This window comes from Aotus nancymaae, unplaced genomic scaffold (genome assembly GCF_030222135.1).
Source record: "Aotus nancymaae isolate 86718 unplaced genomic scaffold, 86718_ANA_hifiasm-v0.15.2.pri h1tg000019l, whole genome shotgun sequence".
In the NCBI taxonomy this organism is placed as follows: domain Eukaryota; kingdom Metazoa; phylum Chordata; class Mammalia; order Primates; family Aotidae; genus Aotus; species Aotus nancymaae.
Genome location: NW_026988431.1, coordinates 61,688,455 through 61,709,413, shown reverse-complemented (window position 1 = coordinate 61,709,413; position 20,959 = coordinate 61,688,455). Strand labels below are relative to the sequence as shown.

General features: G+C 38.8%; 1 protein-coding gene across 3 annotated transcripts in view; it reads right to left on the bottom strand.

Annotated features, from left to right (window-relative positions):
* The window catches only part of LMLN (leishmanolysin like peptidase), a 73,892-nt gene that overhangs the window by 20,330 nt on the left and 32,603 nt on the right, over positions 1 to 20,959 (bottom strand). For 2 of the 3 annotated variants that reach the window (XM_012476633.2, XM_012476634.3), the window contains exons 9-12: positions 18,959 to 19,076; positions 15,328 to 15,435; positions 11,492 to 11,568; positions 6,348 to 6,458 (exon numbers count right to left, since the gene is read on the bottom strand). In XM_012476633.2, coding sequence (XP_012332056.1) covers positions 6,348 to 6,458; positions 11,492 to 11,568; positions 15,328 to 15,435; positions 18,959 to 19,076 — 414 coding nt within the window. The remainder of the gene's footprint in view (positions 1 to 6,347; positions 6,459 to 11,491; positions 11,569 to 15,327; positions 15,436 to 18,958; positions 19,077 to 20,959) is intronic. The other variant, XM_012476635.2, reaches the window with a different exon arrangement.

Here is a 20,959-nt window from a genome sequence, read left to right as displayed (position 1 = left end):
CCATCCCAGGCTAATTTTTTTACTTTGTAGACATCAGGTCATATGTTGCCCAGGCTGGTCTCAAACTCCTGGGCTCAAGTGAATTTTCCTCTTCCCAAAGTGCTGCAATTACAGGTGTGAGCCACTACACCTGGCCTATGTGAGGAAATTTTTTTTAAATATAAAAATAAAAATTTAAGTACCACTTCTAATTCCTGAAAGATGGAGTATATATGCTTTTTCCTATTCCTCTAAAATACAACTAAAAACCTGGACACTGTAAATTAAAGAAATATAAGAAGACTCTGAAGGATAGAGAGAAGTCAGACTACTTAGGGACTTCAGGACTCAAAAACTGATATGGTGGTACATTCTCTCAACAACTGATAGACCAACTAGGCAGGACATCAGCAACCACATAGAAGGACTTAACACCATCAACCAACAGAATGTAACTGACATTTATACAACACTCTACCCAATATCATACTGTACATTTTTTTCAAGTGCCAATGAAACACATATCAAGAGTGCCTGGGCGCGGTGGCTCACATCTGTAATCCCAACACTGGAAGGCCAAGGCAGGCGGATCACCTGAGGTCAGGAGTTCAAGACCAGCGTAATCAACATAATGAAACCCGATCTCCACTAAAAATACAAAAAATTAGCCGGGCATGGTGGTGGGCACCTGTAGTCCCAGCTACTTGGGAGGCTGAGACAGGAGAAGTGCTTGAAGTCAGCAGGCGGAGGCTACAGTGAGCCAAGATCATACCACTGCACTTCAGCCAAGGTGGCAGAGTGAAACTCTGTCTCAAAAAAATTAAAAAAAAAAAAAAAAGGAACATCTATCAAGATAGAAAACAGGAAAACAATAAAAGTGATACAAAAAGCTGGTCTTTAAGATCAGTAAAATTGGCAAACCTCTAGAAAAAGACAAAGAACAGATGCAAAATGACCAATATGAGGACTAAAGTGATATCACAACAGACACCATAGGATAGATGTCCCATCCTCCATGATGTGATCATTTCACATTGTATGCCTATCTCAAAACATCTCATTTATCACATAAATATATACACCTAGTATGTAACCACAAAAATTAAAAAAGACCCTACAGATGTCAAAAGAATAAGGGAATACTACAAAAAAGCCTATACATAGAAATTTGATAACTTAGACAAAATGGACCAATTCCTCAAAAAACATGTTACCACAATTCGTGCACTATGAAATAGATAATATGAATAGCCCTGTAACTATTAAAGAAGTTTAATTCATAATAATTCACAATTTTAACACTTCCAAAAGAGAAATCTCCAGGCCTAGATGTTTCACTGGAGACTTCTACCAAACACTTAGACAAGAATTAACACCAATTTTATACAATCTCTTCTAGAAAATAGGAAGAGGAGGAAACATTTCCTGGTTAATTTTATAAAGCTAGTATTACTGATACAAAAACTAGATAAAGATGGTACAAAAAGAAAACTTTTTTTCTTTTCAAAGCAAATGATCAGAGATAAAGAGGGGAATTACAAAATGATAAAGGAATCCGTACTCTATGAAAATATAACAATCCTAAATGTGTGTGCACCTAAAGTGTCAAAATATGTAAGGCCAAAATAGACAGAACGGCAAGGTGAAACAGAGGAATCCACTATTATCACCGCAGACTTTAATATCCATTGCTCAGAAATAGACAGATGCAGCAGATGGAAACTCAGTAAGAACATAATTGAACTCAATAGTAGCATTAACAAACTGGATATAACTGACTCTACAGACGACTTTAACCAAAAACAGCAGACAACATTTTTTTTCTTCAAGTTTACGTGGTGCATCCACCAAGACAGACCACATTCTGGGCCATGAAACACATCTTAAGAAATGTAAAAGAGAAATCATACAATGTTCTGCTCTCTTCCAATAATGAATTAAACTAGAAACCATTAACAGAAAGATAGCTAGAAAATCTCAAAATACATGGAAATTAAACAAAACACTTTTAAATAATACAGTGGTTAAAGAAGAAATCTCAAGAGAAAGTTAAAAATATTTCGAACTTGAAGTGACGTGAATTTTGAATAAAAAAAGAAAAAAGAAAAGAGAAAAATATTTTGAACTAAATCAAAATAAAAATAAAGCAAGCTAAACACCTTATTATATACTGGGATTTATTGCTTCAGATTATTACATACATTATTTATTTATTTAGAGATTGGGTCTCACTCTGTTGTCCAGGATGGAGTGCAGTGGAGTGATCATAGCTCACTGCAGACTTGACCTTCTGGGCTCAACTGATACTCCTGCTTCAGCCTCCTGAGTAGCTGGGACTACAGGCATTGCTACCATGCCTACCTTGTTTTTGTATTTTTTGGAGAGATGAGCTTTTGCTATGTTGTCCAGGCTGGTCTTGAACGCCTGGACTCAAACGATCAGCCTGCCTTGGCCGCCCAAAATCCTAGGATTACAAGTGTGAGCCACCACGCCTGGCCATGAATAATAATTTAAATCAGGCCAATATGAAGTATGACGGGGAGCCCATTATTTACTTATTTAGTAATAATTATTATGTATTTTATAAATTTGTTTTTATTATTATTATTTTAAAAATCTCTCTTACTGGAAGGATATATCTGTTTTTTTCAAAATGTGCCAGATTTGAAAAAGATGAAGTTTAACTGACAAAATACAATTATTCTGACAGCCAGACCTATTAATTAAAGGCAAAATAATTGGGGAAAAAAGAGAAAATCTAGGTTTATCACAAATATAGAAACAAAAATCTACAACAAAATAATAGTACATAGAATTCAGCAACATATAGAAATAATTATACTCCATGACCAAGTGGGGTTTATTCCAGGAATGCAAGGGTGATTTAATATTTGAAAATCATTCAACGTAATCCACCATATTAACAGGCTAAAAAAATCACAACTAAGCATATCAACTTATGTAGAAAAAGCGTTTAACAGAAGACAATATCCATTCATGATTAAAGCTCTCAGAAACATAGGAATAGAGGGGTACTTTCTCAACTTGATAAAGAACATATATAAAAAAATCTGCAGCTAGCATTACATTTAACACTGAAAGACTGAGGCCAGGCACAGTGGCTCACGCCTATAATCCCAGCACTTTGGGAGGCCAAAACAGGAGGATTGCCTGAGCTCAGGAGTTCGAGACCAGTCTAGGCAATGCAGTGAAGCTCCGTCTCTACAAAAAATTAGCTGGGCATGGCGGCATGCACCTGTAGTTTCAGTTACTTGAGAGGCTGAGGCAGGAGAACTGCTTTAACGCAGGAGGCGGAAGTTGCAGTGAGCCGAGATTATGCCACTACACTCCAGCCTGGGTAACAGAGCGAGATTCCATCTCCAAATAATAATAATAATAATAATAATAAAACAATGTTTTCTCCTATATTTATGGATTGGAAAACTCAACACAGTAAAAATGTCAATTCTCCTCAAATTGACATACAGGTTTAATGCAACTCCTAGCAAAATCCCCACAAATGTTTTAGCAAATACGAGATTATTATAAAATGTATATGGAAATGCAAAGGAACCAAAACAGCCAAAACAATCTTAAAATAAAGTGGGAAGAATCAGTCTACTCAATTTCACAAGTTATATAATTACAGAAATTAACGACTGTGTGTTATTGGTGGAGGCACAGACACACGGATCAACGGAACAGAACAGAAAACCCAGAAACAGATCTGCCACAAATATACCCAACTGATTGTTTTTGCCAAAGGTACAAAAACAATTCAATGAAAGAAAGATAGCCTTTCCAACAAATGGTGCTAAAGCAGTTGCCCACCTGTACACAAAAAAATAAACTTTGATCTAAGTCTCCCACCTTATACAAAAATTAACTCAAATGAATCATGAACTTAAATGTAAAGTGTAAAACTATAAAACTTTTGAAAAAAATATGAAAACTTTGAAGATGTAGAGCTTGGCAAAGACTTCTTAGACTTGACATCAAAGACATAACGAGAGGACAAACTGATAATCTGGACTTTGTCAAAACTAAAAACATTTGCCCTACAAAAGCCTCTTTTAAAAGGATAAAAAGACAAGCTATGAACTAGAAGAAAATATTTGCAAACCACATGTCTGACAAAGGACTAATACTCAGAATACATAAAGAACTCTCAAAACTCAACAGTAAAAAACAATCCAATCAGAAAACTGGCTCAAAAGACGAAGAGACAGTTTGCCAAAGAGGACATATAATTATTGAGTAAGCACATGAAAAGAGGTTTAACATCATTAGCAATTAGAGAAGTGCAAATTAAAACTCAAATAAAATATCACTATGCTCCTATCAGAATCAATTAAACAAAAAATTGTGACAATGCCAAATGCTGGCAAAGATGTGGAGAAACTATCACTTATACATCACTGGCAGGAATTTAAAAGTTTGACAGTTTTTTGTTTGTCTGTTTTTTTTCTGAGACAGAGTCTTGCTCTGTCACCCAGGCTGGAGTGTAGTGGTACAATCTTGGCTCGCTGCAACCTCCACCTCCCAGGTTCAAGTGATTCTCCTGCCTTAGCCTCCCAAGTAGCTGGGATTACAGGCACCAGCCACTATGCCCAACTAATTTATGTATTTTTAGTAGAGACACGGTTTGGTCTGACCTCAGGTGATCCACCTGCCTTGGCCTCCCAAAGTGCTGGGATTACAGGCATGAGCCACCTCGCCTGGCCAGGCAGTTTCTTATAAAACTAAATCTGCAATTACTTAATGAGCCAGCAATTACATTCCTGGCATTTTTTCTGGAGAAATAAAGATATATGTTCACACACAAAGCTGTACATAAATGTTCATAGCAACTTCATTCATAATACTCCAAAACTGGAAACAATCCAGATGTCCTTCAAAGTGTGAATGTTTAAACAAACTGTGGTATACCACATTGTGGAATATTAACTAGCCATAAAAAAACATCAAATTATTGACATATACAACAACCGGGAGGAATCTCCAGAAAATTATGCTAAGTAAAAAAAGCCATGCTCAAAAGTTCACATACAGCATAAATTCATTTATTTAACTTTTTTTTTTTTTAGACAGAGTCTCACTCAGTCACCCAGGCCTGAGTGCAGTGGCATGATCTCAGCTCACTGCAACCCCTGCTTCCTGGGTTTTCAAGCTATTCCTCTTACTCAGTCTCCCGAGTAATTGGGATTACAGGTACCCGCCAACAGGCCTGGCTAATTTTTGTATTTTTAGTAAAGACAGGGTTTCACTCTGTTGGCCAGGCTGGTCTTGAACTCCTGACTTCAAGTGACCCACGCACCTTGGCCTCCCAAAGTGCTGGGATTACAGGCATGAGCCAGCCTGGCCAACACGGTGAAACCCCGTCTCTACTAACAATACAAAATTAGCCAGGAGTCGTGGCACATGCTACTCAGGAGGCTGAGGCACGAGAATCGCTTGAACCTGGGAGGTACAGGTTGCAAAGAGTGGAGATTGTGCCACTGCACTCCAGCCTGGGCAACAGAATGAGACTCTGTCTCAACAATAACAACAACACACAAAACAAAACAAAAAATTTCAGGAAAAAAAGTCTGGTTGCTTCTGCACTGAACATGGGGACTTTTTGCCTTGTCATTATTCCCTAAACAATATAACAGCTGCTTCAACAGCATTTAAATTGTATTATGTATTTTTAATAACCTGGAGGTTATTTAAAATACACAGGAGGATGTACATAGGTTATATGCAAATGCTACTACAATTTCTATAAGGAATTTTATATCAGCATCTATGGATTTTGTTTTTTATAGGGGTCCTGGAAGCAACCCTCCATGGTTACCGAAGAAACTGTATGTATGTATGTATGACACAGATCTGTGCAGTTTCCATATAATCAAATCTAGATTATATATATATCTATATCAAACTTACTCTGTATTTTTTTAAAGCTTGCTAGGTGATTATGATATGCATCTAGATTTGAAAACCCCTATTCAGAAGTAGCTTTTTTTGATACTGAATCAATATTTGCATCTATATTTATTGGTGTACTCTCTGAAGAAAACAGTAAGAATGACGAAGTATACAAAATGTTTGTAAAATATATATATTTATGAGTTACAATAAGCTGAACAGAAATGTTCATGGCTCTGGGCCCCTCACTGTGGATTCCTTTAGTGTATGATTAAAAACAATACTGCAGCTACTACTTACAATATTATTACCAATCATCTATAGATGGTTTTCTATACATCGAAACTGAACTGCTCAGACGACATTTTGAAAACAGTTCACATTTTAGACGTAGGATAAAGAATAAAATAAGAAATGAACTGTGTAATCAATGACACTGTGAGGAAATGCATTCTTACTTGTGTCTCTGCTGATCAATCCAGAATTTACAGCTCTTCCTGACAAAGTCACAGCCCATTCCTCGGCCCCAGTCTAACTTCTCAGCCATGCTGTAATTTGCTTTATACCAGCTGTGAAATAATTCAGACAAAGCAATTTTTATTGTTGTCCTTTTAAAAACTGTAGTATAGCAATTAAGAATCTCAACGATGAAAAAAGATTTTGGAGGCCATTACCGTAAGTAAACATTCACTAAGTTCTTACAGCACAGGGATTGCTACACAGGGATTGGATAACCAGAATTATGATGAAGGTATTATATAATTTTATATAACAAAACAAAACACATTTCTATTGCAATTTTCATTTTATTTTATTTTGAGACAGGGTCTCACTCTGTCACACAGGCTGGAGTGCAGTGGCGCGATCTTGGCTCACTGCAACCTCTGCCTCCTGGGTTCAAGTGATTCTCCTTCCTCAGTCTCCCGAGTAGCTGGGACTACAGGCGTGCACCACCACACCTGGATAATTTGTGTGTTTTTAGTAGAGACGGGGTTTCACCATGTTTGCAGGCTGCTCTCGAACTCCTGACCTGAGGTGATCCACCCGCCTTGGCCTCCCAAAGTGCTGGGATTACAGGCATAAGCCACTGCACCTGGCCTCGATTGTAATTCTCAAAGAACAGAAGTCACAGAGTAGAAAGCAGAAAGAGATAAGGGGGATGACGACCAAAGAAACAAAAAGAGAATGGGGGGAAAGAGAAGTACACTGAGGAAGAACTGGTAGAATTGCCAGCTGGTTAGGGTTTACCTAATCTGATTGTTGGCCTAGGTTCTTACTCTTCTGGCCTTGAATGTGCGCCATTCTACCATCACAGGCCTTGTTCCTGAGTAAACATTACACCATTAAAATAATGTTAACTTGAAATAAAATTATGCACAGACAACTTTCTAGTAAAACAGTTTACAGTTTTATTTGGGAATAATACATAAGAAGTAGAATTGCATCCAGGCACAGTGGCTCACACCTGTAATCCCAGCACTTTGGGAGGCCAAGGTGGGTGGATCACGAGGCAGGAGTTCGAGATCAGCCTGGCCAACATGGCGAAACCCCGTCTCCAGTTAAAAAAAAAATACAAAAATTAGCCGGGCGTGGTGGTGTGCACCTGTAATCCTAGCTACTTGGGAGGCTGAGGCAGGAGAATTGCTTGAACCTAGGAGGCAGAGGTTGTGGTCAGTCGAGGTCACACCACGGCACTCCAGCGTAGACAACAGAGCAAGACTCCATCTCGGGGGGAAAAAAAAGTAGAATTCACTATCTTGCCCAATCTGAAGTGCAGCGGTATGATCTTGGCTCATTGAAACCTCCACCTCCCAGATTCAAGCAATTCTCCTGCCTCAGCCTCCCAAGTAGCTGGGATCACTGGCATGCACCAGCATGCTTGGCTAATTTTTGTCTTTTTAGTAGAGACAGGCTTTTGCCATTTGGCCAGACTGGTCTTGAACTCTTGACCTCAGGTGATCTGCCCGTGTTGGCCTCCCAAAGTGTTGGGATTACAGGCATGAGCCAACGTGCCTGGTTGATTTTCACCATTCTGATAGATGTGTCATAGTTGTTTTAACTGGTAATTCCCTAATGACATACGATGTTGGATATCTTTTCATATGCTTATTTGTCATCTGTTTATCTTCTTTAGAGAAATACCTATTCAAAGCCTTCACCCACTTTTAAATTGTATTGCCTTTTTACTATTGAGTTGAAAGGTTCTTATAAATATTCTGGACACTAGACACTTATCAGATAGATAACTTGCAAATATTTTTTCCCATTCTGTGAGTTGCTTTCACTTTCTTTTTTTTTTTTTTAAAGAGACAGGGTCTTGCTATGTTGTCCAGGCTGGACCCAAACTCCTGGGCTCAAGTAGTCTTCCCAATTCAGCCTCCCGAGTAGCTGGGATTACAGGCATGATTACTCCCGGCTGTCTGTTCTTTAATTTTCATGCCACTGCACCTTGGCAGCTCTTTTCACTTTCTTGAGTGTTCTTTAAAGCACAAATGTTTTTCATTCAGTAAAGCCCAAGTGTTCCTTTTTTTTTTGGTAAGCTTGGGCTTTTGGTACAATGTTGAAGAAATCATTGCCTAATTCAATGTCATGAAACCTTACACCTGTGTTTCCTTCTAAGCATTTTGTAGTTTCAGCTCTTAAATTTAGGTTTTCAATCCTTTTAAATATATACATAGCTGGGAAGTGAAGCCTCTGGCTACAAGCCAGAAACAGGCACTTTCTTTCAATCAATTTTGAGTTGATTTTTGTACACTGTGTACCATAGGAGTTCATTTTTGTGCATATGGATATCCAGTTGTCCCAGCAGCATTTGTTTAAAAAACTATTATTTTCCCATTGAATGGTCCTGGCACCTTTATCAATATCTATACTCTTAATCACTATACAGATACATGTGTACTTTGGTCATGATATATTTCTTACTGTGTGAGACACCGTGCCAAAAGAAACTTGTAAAGGATGCTATGTAAAATGTGCGAAGACCTTCAGGCAACAGAAAGGACCACTTTAGATGCAGAGAGATAGACTTACTAAAGCTACTATAGTAATCTAGTCAAAAGATAAAGGTGGCCTAGATAAAGGCAGTAGTCATCAAAAAAAGTACAAAGACTTTAGCAATACAGAAGAGCTAAAGATTAGCAAGATTTGTCATGGATTGGATGTGAGAAATGGGGATAGAGAGTTATCAAGGATGACTCCCAGTGTTCTGGATAGATAGATGATATTTACTGGGAGAAGCAACTTAATTAAGCTACACTGAAGTCTTAATGCACTGCATACTAATGACTTTTTAGGGTACTATTTTCTACCTCCTAAAGGTAGAAAACTGGCCCCAATTTCTTTGTTAGGCAGAATGCTACATTTTTTCCTTACTTTTCTTCCTTTGGGTCAAAGAAAAATTAAGAAAGTATATGACTTCTGTAGATGCTTTGTCTAAAAACAATGCCCACGAGGTCTGCACTTATACCTGACTTCTGCCTTCCTCTCTCCCTCAGGGATGGCTTTGCCTCCTAAATGACAAATATATGGTAACCAAAATCTCTGAACTTCTTCAACTTCCAGCTTCCACTTACAAAATGACTTGTATTCTCATTTCCATTCTTTCTTCATGAATTAACGAACAGAGTTGTGTCTTTCTTCCCATTCAAGTTCTCTCTTGGTTTTCTGGATCCCACTCATCGTGCATCCCCAGGGACAAAGCTGTGCTCATAATATCCTTTCTTACCTACATCTTCCTCTGTCATTTAAGCAGCTCACCCTATTGTGGCAGGCCTCCATCACAACTGTTTCAGCACTGACTGAGTGGCTAAAGTAAATATTAAAAGCTAAAAAAGCCAGTGCCCTTATACAAAGGCTGGAATATAACAAAAGCCCATTATGAGTTTTGCCTAGGCCTTTCCTGGGCCTTAAGGCATGACAAAATGAGGAAGGAATTCTTAACAGGACCCGTTTAAGATTAAACAAGTTCGTTTTGCTTTGCTTCCTTTTTTTTTTTTTTCTGCTCTACATTCCCTTATTATAAACAAGTTTTATTGAGGGTGTGTAGAAACTCCCCAGGCCTCCACAAATTTATTGGTAGTCTGAAGGAACTCCCCAAACCTCCATGACTTAGCAGGTGACAGTAGAAGGGTAATCATCCCAGCACCTAGACCCATTTATGTTAAGTAAACTTACTGAGGCAGAAGAAGGTCTTCAGGACTCCAACCTTAGTTACAGATTAAAGGAAGTTAATCACTTAGGTCTTTAGATGAATACACACTTACACATAGACATACAGTTCTGAAACACTTTGTGATTTTGAGCTGGTCTGGTGATAATTTCCAGGCCTTCTCCCTATAATCAATTACAGAAATAAAAACTCTCTTCCTCCCCAGCTCATCTGCATCTCGTTACTGGGCCGTGAGGAATAGCAGTAGATCAAGGAACACTCAGTTTGGTCAAGGAACACTATGAACTTCTCAGTCTCTTCCATTTTTGTTGAAACTGTTCTCAGAGCCAACAGTAACCTCAAGCCAGGTACAGTGGCTTGCAACTGTAATCTTAGCTACTCTGGATGCTGAGGTGGGGGGATCTCCAGGTCAAGAATTCAAGACCAGCCTGGGCAACATAGAGAAACTCTTGTCTCTTAAAAAAATAAAAATTTTTTTAAACAATTAGCTGGCCACCATGATGACATGTGCCTCTAGTCCCAACTACTGGATAGGCTGAGGCAGAAGATTGCTTAAGTCCAGAAGTTCGAGGCTGCAGTAAGCTATGATCACACCACTACACTTCAGCCTAGGCAACAGAACAAGATCTTGTCTCTTTTTCTGTTTGTTTTGTTTCTTATTTCAATGATTACTCCATGAAGATCTTGTCTCTTAAAACAAACAAATTAAAAAATGAATGACCTCTATATTTTTAAATCCTTAGACCTCTTAAGAGTGAGGTAGTATCAACAATTTTCATAGTTTTAATAGCACCTCTACCATTAATTTTCAAATTTGATTCCATTTTCTAATTTTCTCTGTCTTAGAAAGAGTAAGAGGTAATGATGCTTCTATTAAAGCAGCTTTAATTTTGTTTGATATGTAGGGGTTGTATAAAAGATTTCATTTAAAAACAGTATTTCTGCCAAGCGTGGTGGCTCATGCCTGGAATCCCAGCACTTTGGGAGGCCAAGACAGGAGGCTTGCTTGAGCCCAGGAGTTTGTGAACAACCTGGGCAACATGACAAAACCCCATCTCTACTAAAAATACAAAAAAAGTAGCCAGGCATGGTGGCACATGCCTGTAGTCCCAGCTACTCAGGAGGCTGAGAGGGGAAGATTGCTTGAGCCCAGGAAGTCCAGGATGCAGCGAGCCCAGATTGCCACCGCACTCCAGCCTGGGCAATAGGAGTGACTCCTATCTCAAATCAAACAAACAACATAAGTATTTATTGAATGAATGAATGAATGAATGGAGTTGGTATAAATAATAGACAGCTAACTGTACAAGATTCAAATACTTAATAAGTAAATTTTGCTTCAGCATGAAATGTCAGCATTTTCTTCAGCTATAATCTCACTATTAATTTCATTTTAACAAACAATTCATATCTTACTCTTACAGCTCTTACCCAGTGTCCTCCATCAATGCCAGAGTGATTCGAGAGAGTACTCGGTTCTGAGTGTGAGAACCAGTCATTGCTTCATTCTGAAAATCACCAACAGATTTTAATTAGAAGACTACTTTATCTGCAACTCCTAATACTTTCTATAATTCCTCTGATATATATTTAAAATGTTTCAACTGTGAGAGGCTGACAAGACACTCACTTAAAAGTGGTGAAATATATAAACCTTTAAAATGATTAGACTGAATCTTGAAGTGAAATCTATGTTCTGCCCTAAGTGTTTTAATTGTGTACGATTCCCTTAGAATGGCAGGCAACTGGCATTTAGAACTCTGTGATGAATGAAGATAAATCTATACGAAAACAGAAATACTACAGAAATATTATACTCTCCAGGTAAAGCAAAGTAGGTGATTGAGGCAAATGCACAGATAATTTCGAGTCAGGGGGAACAGTTGTCTGAATTACACAGAAAAGTTTTCACAACCTTCAACTTTGTGATCACAGAAACATGCACTAATATGCAAAACAAGTGTGACAGAATTATGGGATAAAAGGATTTACTTGAAAGGTCTAAAATATCATCAAGGTCTACCATCTATGCAATATTTTAATTCATATCATACAATTCCTATCAGGAGGTCACCTATTGATGAGGACTTCACCACCTCTTACAGAGCATATTTCATCTTTGGACAGTTCTGATTATTCTTTAAAACTTTCCATTGAAAACCAAACGATCATCTCAATTACTGTGATACCACGCTTTAAATAAAATAGTTCAGGCCGGGCGCGGTGGCTCACGCCTATAATCCCAGCACTTTGGGAGGCCGAGGTGGGTGGATCACGAGGTCAAGAGATCGAGACCATCCTGGTCAACATGGTGAAACCCTGTCTCTAGTAAAAATACAAAAATTAGCTGGGCGTGGTGGCACACACCTGTAATCCCAGCTACTCGGGAGGCTGAGGCAGGAGAATTGTTTGAACCCAGGAGACGGAGGTTGCAGTGAGCCGAGATCGCGCCATTGCACTCCAGCCTGGGTAACAAGAGCGAAACTCCATTTCGAAAAAATAAATAAATAAATAAAAATAAATAAAATAGTTCAGCCGGGTGTGGTGGCTCACGCCTGTAATCCAGCACTTCGGGAGGCTGAGGCGGGCAGATCACCTGAGGTTGGGAGTTGGAGACCAGCCTGACCAACATGGATAAACCCTGTCTCTACTAAAAATACAAAAACATTAGCCATTCATGATGGCGCATGCCTGTAATCTCAGCTACTTGGAAGGCTGAGGCAGGAGAATCATTTGTACCCAGGAGGTGGAGGCTGCGGTGAGCCAAGATTGCATCATTGCACTCCAGCCTAGCGACAGAGCAAGACTCTGTCTCAAAAATAAATAAATAAGGACACAAAGTTGATTTGAGAGAAGATGTGAATAAAATTACTACTCTCAGAGCTTCTGCTGAAAAGGACATACATTTTCATTTCTGGCCAATCTACAGCTTTGTAAAGGCAGTCACTTGAGAAAATTTCTTAAGGAAAAGAAAAAAAACTAAAATTTCCATGGGAGGAATAAATGTATGTGTCTTCCATAAGTTTCCATCATGATTACTTTGTGGTCGTCTAGACAATAACAGTAACCACAAGCATTCATTTCATTCCTTCCACAATTTCATTAACTTTAGGCATGATGTATATAAGCCGCAACTATCTATTTAAGAAGCTCTCTAAACATTTTTTTTTAAATTATATATCCTTTGACCCAGAAATTCCACTTCCAGGGATGCATCCTTTCTATATAAATAAACCTGACCTTGTGTTAACTCTCTGGTTCTGTCCCCCTGGAAACCCAATAAAGGTGAATGTTGACTGTGTCAGCAGGTAACACTACCTAAGAAAAAAAGACCTCCTGATATTCCTCTCAACTTGGGATGACTGTAAATGAACATGAATACCTGTTGGTAAGCCATAGTTTGGATCTGGACTTCCCTGTGAGCAGTGACTCCTGTGGGTATGCCCCTTATTGGATCTGGAAGTTAGACCTATGGAACTGTTAAAAAAGATACTGGTTCCTATTTGGGACATGATATTTCTAAGCCAGGCTGGTTCTCTCATCTGTCTACTGTGGTCTTGGGCTCTTGTACTTAAGCTGCATAGGGAAGGGAGACAGGCACAGATGACAGCCCCTCCACTGATATGTGGAGCAGAAGAGAAACGCCTGGCTTTACTGTGCCACCATGCTGTGTGTTCCTTTTAATATCCTTCTCTGAGGGAATCTTTTCTCAGTACGGCCTGATTAGGTTCAGTGAGTTTGACTGCTTAGTTGAATCTAAGAACACCAACTGAAACCCACCCTGGGAAGGCAAGGTATCACAGATATAAAGAAGTTGCTCGTTACATTTCCTAAAACACAAAATTTAAAACAGTTTTCATTAACATAGAAAAGTTATGCTACATCCATATAGAAAAAATGAGTAGACCCAAGTATACAGTTTATTCTGTGAAAGCATGTGTTTCTGCAATGTGAAAGCGCTCATGTGAAATCAGTAAATAAAGGAATGGCATCAGTATAACATGGAACCACGCTGGCTCATTGATTTTTCCCTGCATGTTACTGTTTTGTGATGAAGCCTAAACACAAAGTACACTAAGATGGCCAAACACAGCAACACACAAAAGCTGTTCTGTGTAGAACGTGTGTTTACTCCACCTGCTTTCTCTTTGCTCGGTGTAGCCAGCGACTCTGCTTGGAAGTGATTACTATATGGTTCTCACAAGTCTCATTTTACCTTGTCCCCATTACTCAGAGTTACAATCCCCCAGCCAGCTACCATGGGTTATTGTTACTGCTGATGTTGAAGGTAAAGAAATACTAGAGTAGCCAGTCACGATGGTGTACAGCTGTAACCCAGCACTTCGGGAGGCTGAAGGCAGATGGACTGCTTGAGTCCATGACTTAGGTCAGCATGGGCAACATGGTGAAACCTGTCTCTACTAAAAGTACAAAAAGAAAATTAGCTGGTCGTGGTGGCACATGCCTGTAGTCCCAGCTACTCAGGAGGCTGAGATGGGAGAATCACCTGAGCCCAGGAGGTCAAGGCTGCAGTGAACCGAAATCAAGCCCCTACACTCTAGTCTAGGCAACTGGAGTGAGACTTTGTCTTAGAGAAAGAGAGAATTACTAAAGTAGGCTGTGTGCCTGTGGTCCCAGCTACGTGGGAGGCTGAGGCAGGAGGACAGTTTGAGTACAACAGTTCGAGGCTGCAGTGTGCTATGATCGTGCCTGTGAATAGTTGCAGCACTCCAGCCTGGACAACACAATGAGACTCTGTCTCTAAAATATATAAAAATTGTAATAAAAGACATACTAGAGTAGATACAGGGCTTCATTTATTGGAAACCGGATGTCTTTTTAAAACTGAGGTCATAGTTCTCATATGACTTATTTGTTTCTGTTAGTGATCTGTTTACTTGTTTTTCCCACAAGTCTTGTTATTTTTCATGTCCAATTTTGAAGAAAAGGGTTTTTTAGGAAAGTATACATCGCATTATAGCAGAAGCACCTATAGTGCCTTGGAAAAAGTGAAAAAGGTTGCATAAATATGTGAACTCATTAAAAAATAATTGTGTGTGTGTTTGCACATACGGACATATGTAACACGTATGAAAGTATATACAAAAAACTTAGAGGGTGATTACATCTGGAAAGTGGATCTGGAGAGCCAAACGGGTAAAGTGACGTAAAACATTTTCAGTTTACAACCCGTTAGAATAAGTTTTACCGTAATTATGAATCACTTTGATTACATAAAGTCTGGTAAAATCTCAAAGCAAGCTGACCTCTAGTAACCGTTTCTCCCAGTGGTTGAGCTCAGTGCCCACACCACCCTGATTTTCAAGCTCCATTCCCTCCAGAACTGGACAATCAAAATGTTTCCGTGCTTCCTCCTACAAACCAGAAAAAAAACATGGTACAAAAGTACCATAAGATAATGGCAAACTTTTCATCACATGAATATAAGAAGTTAGCATTAAAGAATTATTTCGTTGAGAAAAGAAAAATTTTTTTAAATTTTTTTTCTTTCTTTTTTCTTAAGCAAAGCCACTGTTGCCCTGTGATAAAATATGTTTTTTAATATAATTATTTTTATGCAGTCACACTCTTCTTTGCTATGAAATTACTACTTCTCTTAATATCTTTTCTTCTCTCTGAAGATTTTCACTTTTGTACCATATAGCTAAAAAATGCTATAGACTAGTATGATTGACAGTTGTAACTCATGTCAATAACAATTTTTAAATTTTTATCTCATTTCAAATCGACAATTTATGATTGCATATATTTATGGAGTATAGAGTGATGTTATGATTTATGAATACAATGTGAAATAATTACATCAAGCTAATATATCTATCATTTCAAATACTTATTTTTTGTGAGGGGAGCATTTGAAATTTACTATCAGTAACTTAAAAATATGCAATACACTATTACTAACCATATTCACCATGCTGTGCAATAGATCTCAAAAAAAAAAGAAAAAAGCGTATTACTCGTGTCTGTGATTTTGTACCCTTTGGCCACATCTTACCATTTCCGCCACCCACAGCCTCTGTAACTACTACTCTCTGCTTTTGAGTTCAGTTGTTTTAGATGTCACATTTAGTAAGTGAAAACATTTATTTATCATTAAATAAATTCTAGTAAAATTTAAAAACAAACTGACCTCTAATAACCTTTTATCCCAATGGTCGAGCTCAACTGAAAAAGAGCGAGCACTCTCCTGTCTTTTTGATAATAGTCATCCGACAGACAAAATGATATCTCATTGCGGTTTTAATCTGCATTTCCCTAAAGATTAATAATGTTGGGCATTTTTTTCATGTACCTGTTCACAATTTGCATGTCTTGTTTTAAGAAATGTCTATTCAGGTCCTTGGCCAATTTTTTAAATGGGCTATTTGTACACAGTTGTTTGTATTCCTTATATATAATCAAGTAAATCATAATTTCTTCTGTTCCATTAATCAATGTGCCTATTTTTATGCTAAGACCACGAACTTTTACCTACTATTCCTTTGCAGTACAGTTTGAAATACTACAAAGCTGGAGGCATCGCACTGCCTGAATAGCTTTGTTCTTTTTGCCCACAGCTGCTTTGGCTATTTAGGTTTTTTTTGTGTGTGTTTGTGGTTCCATATGAATTTGAGAATTTTTTTTCTATTTCTGTGAAAAATGACACTGGAATTTTGAAAGGGATCACACTAAACCTGTAGATTGTTTTGGGCAGTATGGACGTTTTAACAATATTAATTCTTCTAATCAATGCACACGGGATGCCTTTATATTTACTGTGTCTTCTTCAATTTCCTTCATCTGGTTTGCAGTGTATAGGTCTTTCACTTCCATGGTTAAACCGATTCCTAAGAATTATTTCTTTTTGTAGCTACTGTATATGAGATTATTTTCTTGATTTCTTTTTCAGGTAGTTTTCTGTTAGTATATAGAAAACTACTGATTTTTTGTGCGTTGATTTTGCATCCTGCAATTTTACTGTATTTATTATTCCTCATAATTTTTTGATGGAGTCTCTAGGGTTTTCTATATATAAGATGTCATCAGCAAACAGCAACTATTTCGCTTCTTTCTGTCCTATCTGGATGCCTTTTATTTACTTCTACGACCTGACTGTTCTAACAAGGACTTCCAATACTATGCAGAAGTGGTAAGAGTGCTTCAGAACTTGGAGGAGGCCGGGCACGGTGGCTCACGCCTATAATCCCAGCACTTTGGGAGGCCGAGGTGGGTGGATCACGAGGTCAAGAGATCGAGACCATCCTGGTCAACATGGTGAAACCCCATCTCTACTTAAAAATACAAAAAATTAGCTGGGCATGGTGGCACATGCCTGTAATCCCAGCTACTCAGGAGGCTGAGGCAGGAGAATTGCCTGAACCCAGGAGGCGGAGGTTGCGGTGAGCCGAGATCGCGCCATTGCACTCCAGCCTGGGTAACAAGAGCGAAACTCCGTCTCAAAAAAAAAAAAAAAAAAAAAAGTTGCTCAGTAGGATAAAATCTTGCTCACTGGGTTCTATCTGTCCTTTAGTTAGAGATTTCAAGAGATGGGAAATAGCCCAAAAGCAGTGCAAAACTTTAAAAGTCAGAGAGCTGTACACAGTCAAGGAAAAGGGGAAGGGAGAATAGCTGTGGTACCCAGATATTTGGCCCAGATATTCTGGATGTTTTTGAGACAGAGTTTTGCTCTTGTTGCCCTCTGCCTCCCAGGTTCAAGTGATTCTCCTGCTTCAGCCTCCAGAGTAGCTGGGATTACAGGCATGCACAATCACGCCCAGCTAATTCTGTATTTTTAGTAGAGATGAGGTTTCTCCATGTTGGTCAGGCTGATCTTAAACTCCCAACCTCAGGTGATCCACCCGCCTCGGCCTCCCAAAGTGCTGGGATTACAGGCGTGAGCCACCACGCCCAGCTGCAAAGGTGTTTTCTTGAATGAGAGTAACACTGATATTAGTAGACTCTGAAGTAAAGATCACCTCCGTAATGTGGGTGGGCCTCATCCAATCAGTAGAAGGCCTGAAGAGAACAAAGACTGATCTCCCCTGAACAGGAAGCAATTCTGCCTTCGGACTTGAACTGCAACTCTTCCCTGAGTCTCCAGCCTGCTGGCCTACCCCTTCAGATTTGAACTGGCCAAGCTTCCACAGTCATGTGAGCCAAATCCTTAAAAGTAATCTCTTGGCCAGGTGCAGCGGGTCATGACTGTAATCTCAGCACTTTGGGAGGCTGAGGCAGAAAGACTGCTGGATCCCAGAAGATCGAGACCGCCCTGGGCAACATAGTGAGACCTCTCACTATCACTACAAAAAATTAAACAAAATTAGCTGGGCATGGTGGTGCATTCCTATAGTCTCACCCACTCGGGAGGCTAAAGTAGGAGGATCACTTGGGCCCAGGAGGTGGAGGCTGCAGTGAGCCAAAACCACACCACTACATTCCAACCTGGGTGATAGAGTGAGACTGTCTCAAAAAAAATAAAATAAAATAAAAAAGAAGAAATCTCTTCCTCCCCTCCTCTCTCATACTCTTTCTCTGTGTGTACATATATAGAGATATATACACACATCCTGTTCGTTCTGTTTCTCTGGAGAACTTTGATTAATACGGACAGAAAATAAAATGATCAATAATTATAGAAATAGTACCAGTGATCCTAAGAGGAATCACAACAGAGGAGGGACTGGGTAGGGTGGGAGCTGTGAGAGTCATTGCCAAGTTTCCATTTCCTCAGATTTCTCATGGCCCGTAGCTTTACTGCACTGCATTTATATTATTTTTCCTACTATAGACTCTAAAATATCATCAACTCTTAAATAATAACAATGAGTAAAGAAAGGGCCACAGTAAAGGAAAAAAACAGATGGCTCAGACGACATGAAGTTCAGTGACACTTACAACAACACGAGGCGTTACCAGGAGATACACAGTGTGAGGAACTATCTTATTATCTCGAACAGCCCATAATCTCTCCACTTTTCGAACTACTTTATCACTCCATTGATATAATCCAAGACTGCAATTATAGAATTAAAACACAATTATTGTTACAAATTCACCACCACTTTAAATGTAAAAATATTTACATTTACTATAAAAAGTCTTTATGATTATCAAAAAAGCATGATAAATGAAATAAAAAGATAAACAACTAGGAGAAATATTTATAATAAGCATGAAAAAGGAGTAAATATCTCTAATTTATAAAGAACCCCTACAATGTGATTAGAAAGGGAAAACTGACCTAAAAAGATTGGACAAGGAAAATAAATAATGTACAAAGAGAACATGCAAATGGCTAAAACCTCACTACTGTCCTGGAAATACAATGATACCATCTTTTATCCACCAGATTGGGCTTAAAAAATAGAAAATATCTACAATACCCAACACTGATAAAGAGGTAACAAGAGCAATTATACATGCTTGGTGGGAATGGGCTTTGATATACCTTTTTTATTTTTGAGACAGAGTTTCGCTCTTGTTGGTCAGGCTGGAGTGCAGTGGCGTGATCTCGGCTCACTGCAACCTCTGCGTCCCAGGTTCAAGCTATTCTCCTACCTCAGCCTCCCGAGTAGCTGGGATTACAGGAATGCGCCACCACACCTGGCTAATTTTGTATTTTTAGTAGAGATGGGGTTTCTCCATGTTGGTCAGGTTAGTCTCGAACTCCTGACCCCAGGTGATCTGCCCACCTCAGCCTCCCAAAGTGCTGAGATTACAGGTGTGAGCCACCATGTGGCCTCCTATACCTTTTTTTTAAAAAATATCGGCTGGGCACAGTGGCTCACACCTATAATCCCAGCACTTTCAGAAGCTGAGGCGGGCGGATCCTGAGGTAAGGAGGTCAAGATCAGCCTGACCAACATGGAGAAATCCCAGCTCTACTAAAAATACAAAATTAGCCAAGCATGGTGGCACATTCCTACTCAGGTGGCTGAGGCAGGAGAATCGCTTGAACTCAATAGGCGGAGGCTGCAGTGAGCCCAGATCACACCACTGCACTCTATCCTGGGCAATAAGAGCGAAACTCCATCTCAAAAAAAAAAAAATGTAACATGGCAGTTTTTATTAACATTTATAGTGTAAACAGATTTTAAATCAGCAATCCCAGTCTGGGAAATCTATCCCGCATAAATAAAAGCACTACTACAAAAGAAACATATTTATCTATGACAGAAAATTATGGACATCAATTTTTACTTCTCCCTGTAACCTAAGTCATTTTTTTTCTGGCTTATTCCCTAGACTACTTCTGCCATTTTCCCTATAAGTCCCTCATTCTCAGCAAAAGAACAGAAAACATAAAGAGGGTTTTCTTTTCCAATATTGTTTTATAAAAATTTCAAACATATAAAACATTAAAAGAATTGTTTAATGAACACCCTTATAATCAATAACCAGTTCACCTAGATTCTGTAATTAACATTTTGTTATATGTGTTAACACATATCTGTTCATCTACCCATGACTCAGAAAGTTTGTTTTTAATTCCTTTATCTTTTTCCATGGCCAGGAAATGTTTAAACATAAACAGTGAACAAAGCCAGCCAGAAAATAAACAACTTTTACTTTATTAACCACTCCAATCTCTCTTTACCATTCATACTTCAAGATTAACAGTTTCTCCAAATACATCAGTTAAAGCCAAATCCAATTACTTATATTTGTAACAACTGAATTTATTACTCTTTTATCTTTATTTTTACTGGAAGCTTTCTCTCTTTTTTCTCTTGAGACAGTCTTCCTCTGTCACCCAGGCTGGATTACAGTTGCATGATCACAGCTCACTGCAGCCTCAACCTCGTGAGCTCAATTGATCCTTCTACCTCAGCACCCAAGTAGCTGAGACTACAGGCACATGCAAGCATGCCTGGCTAATTTTTATATTTTTTTGTA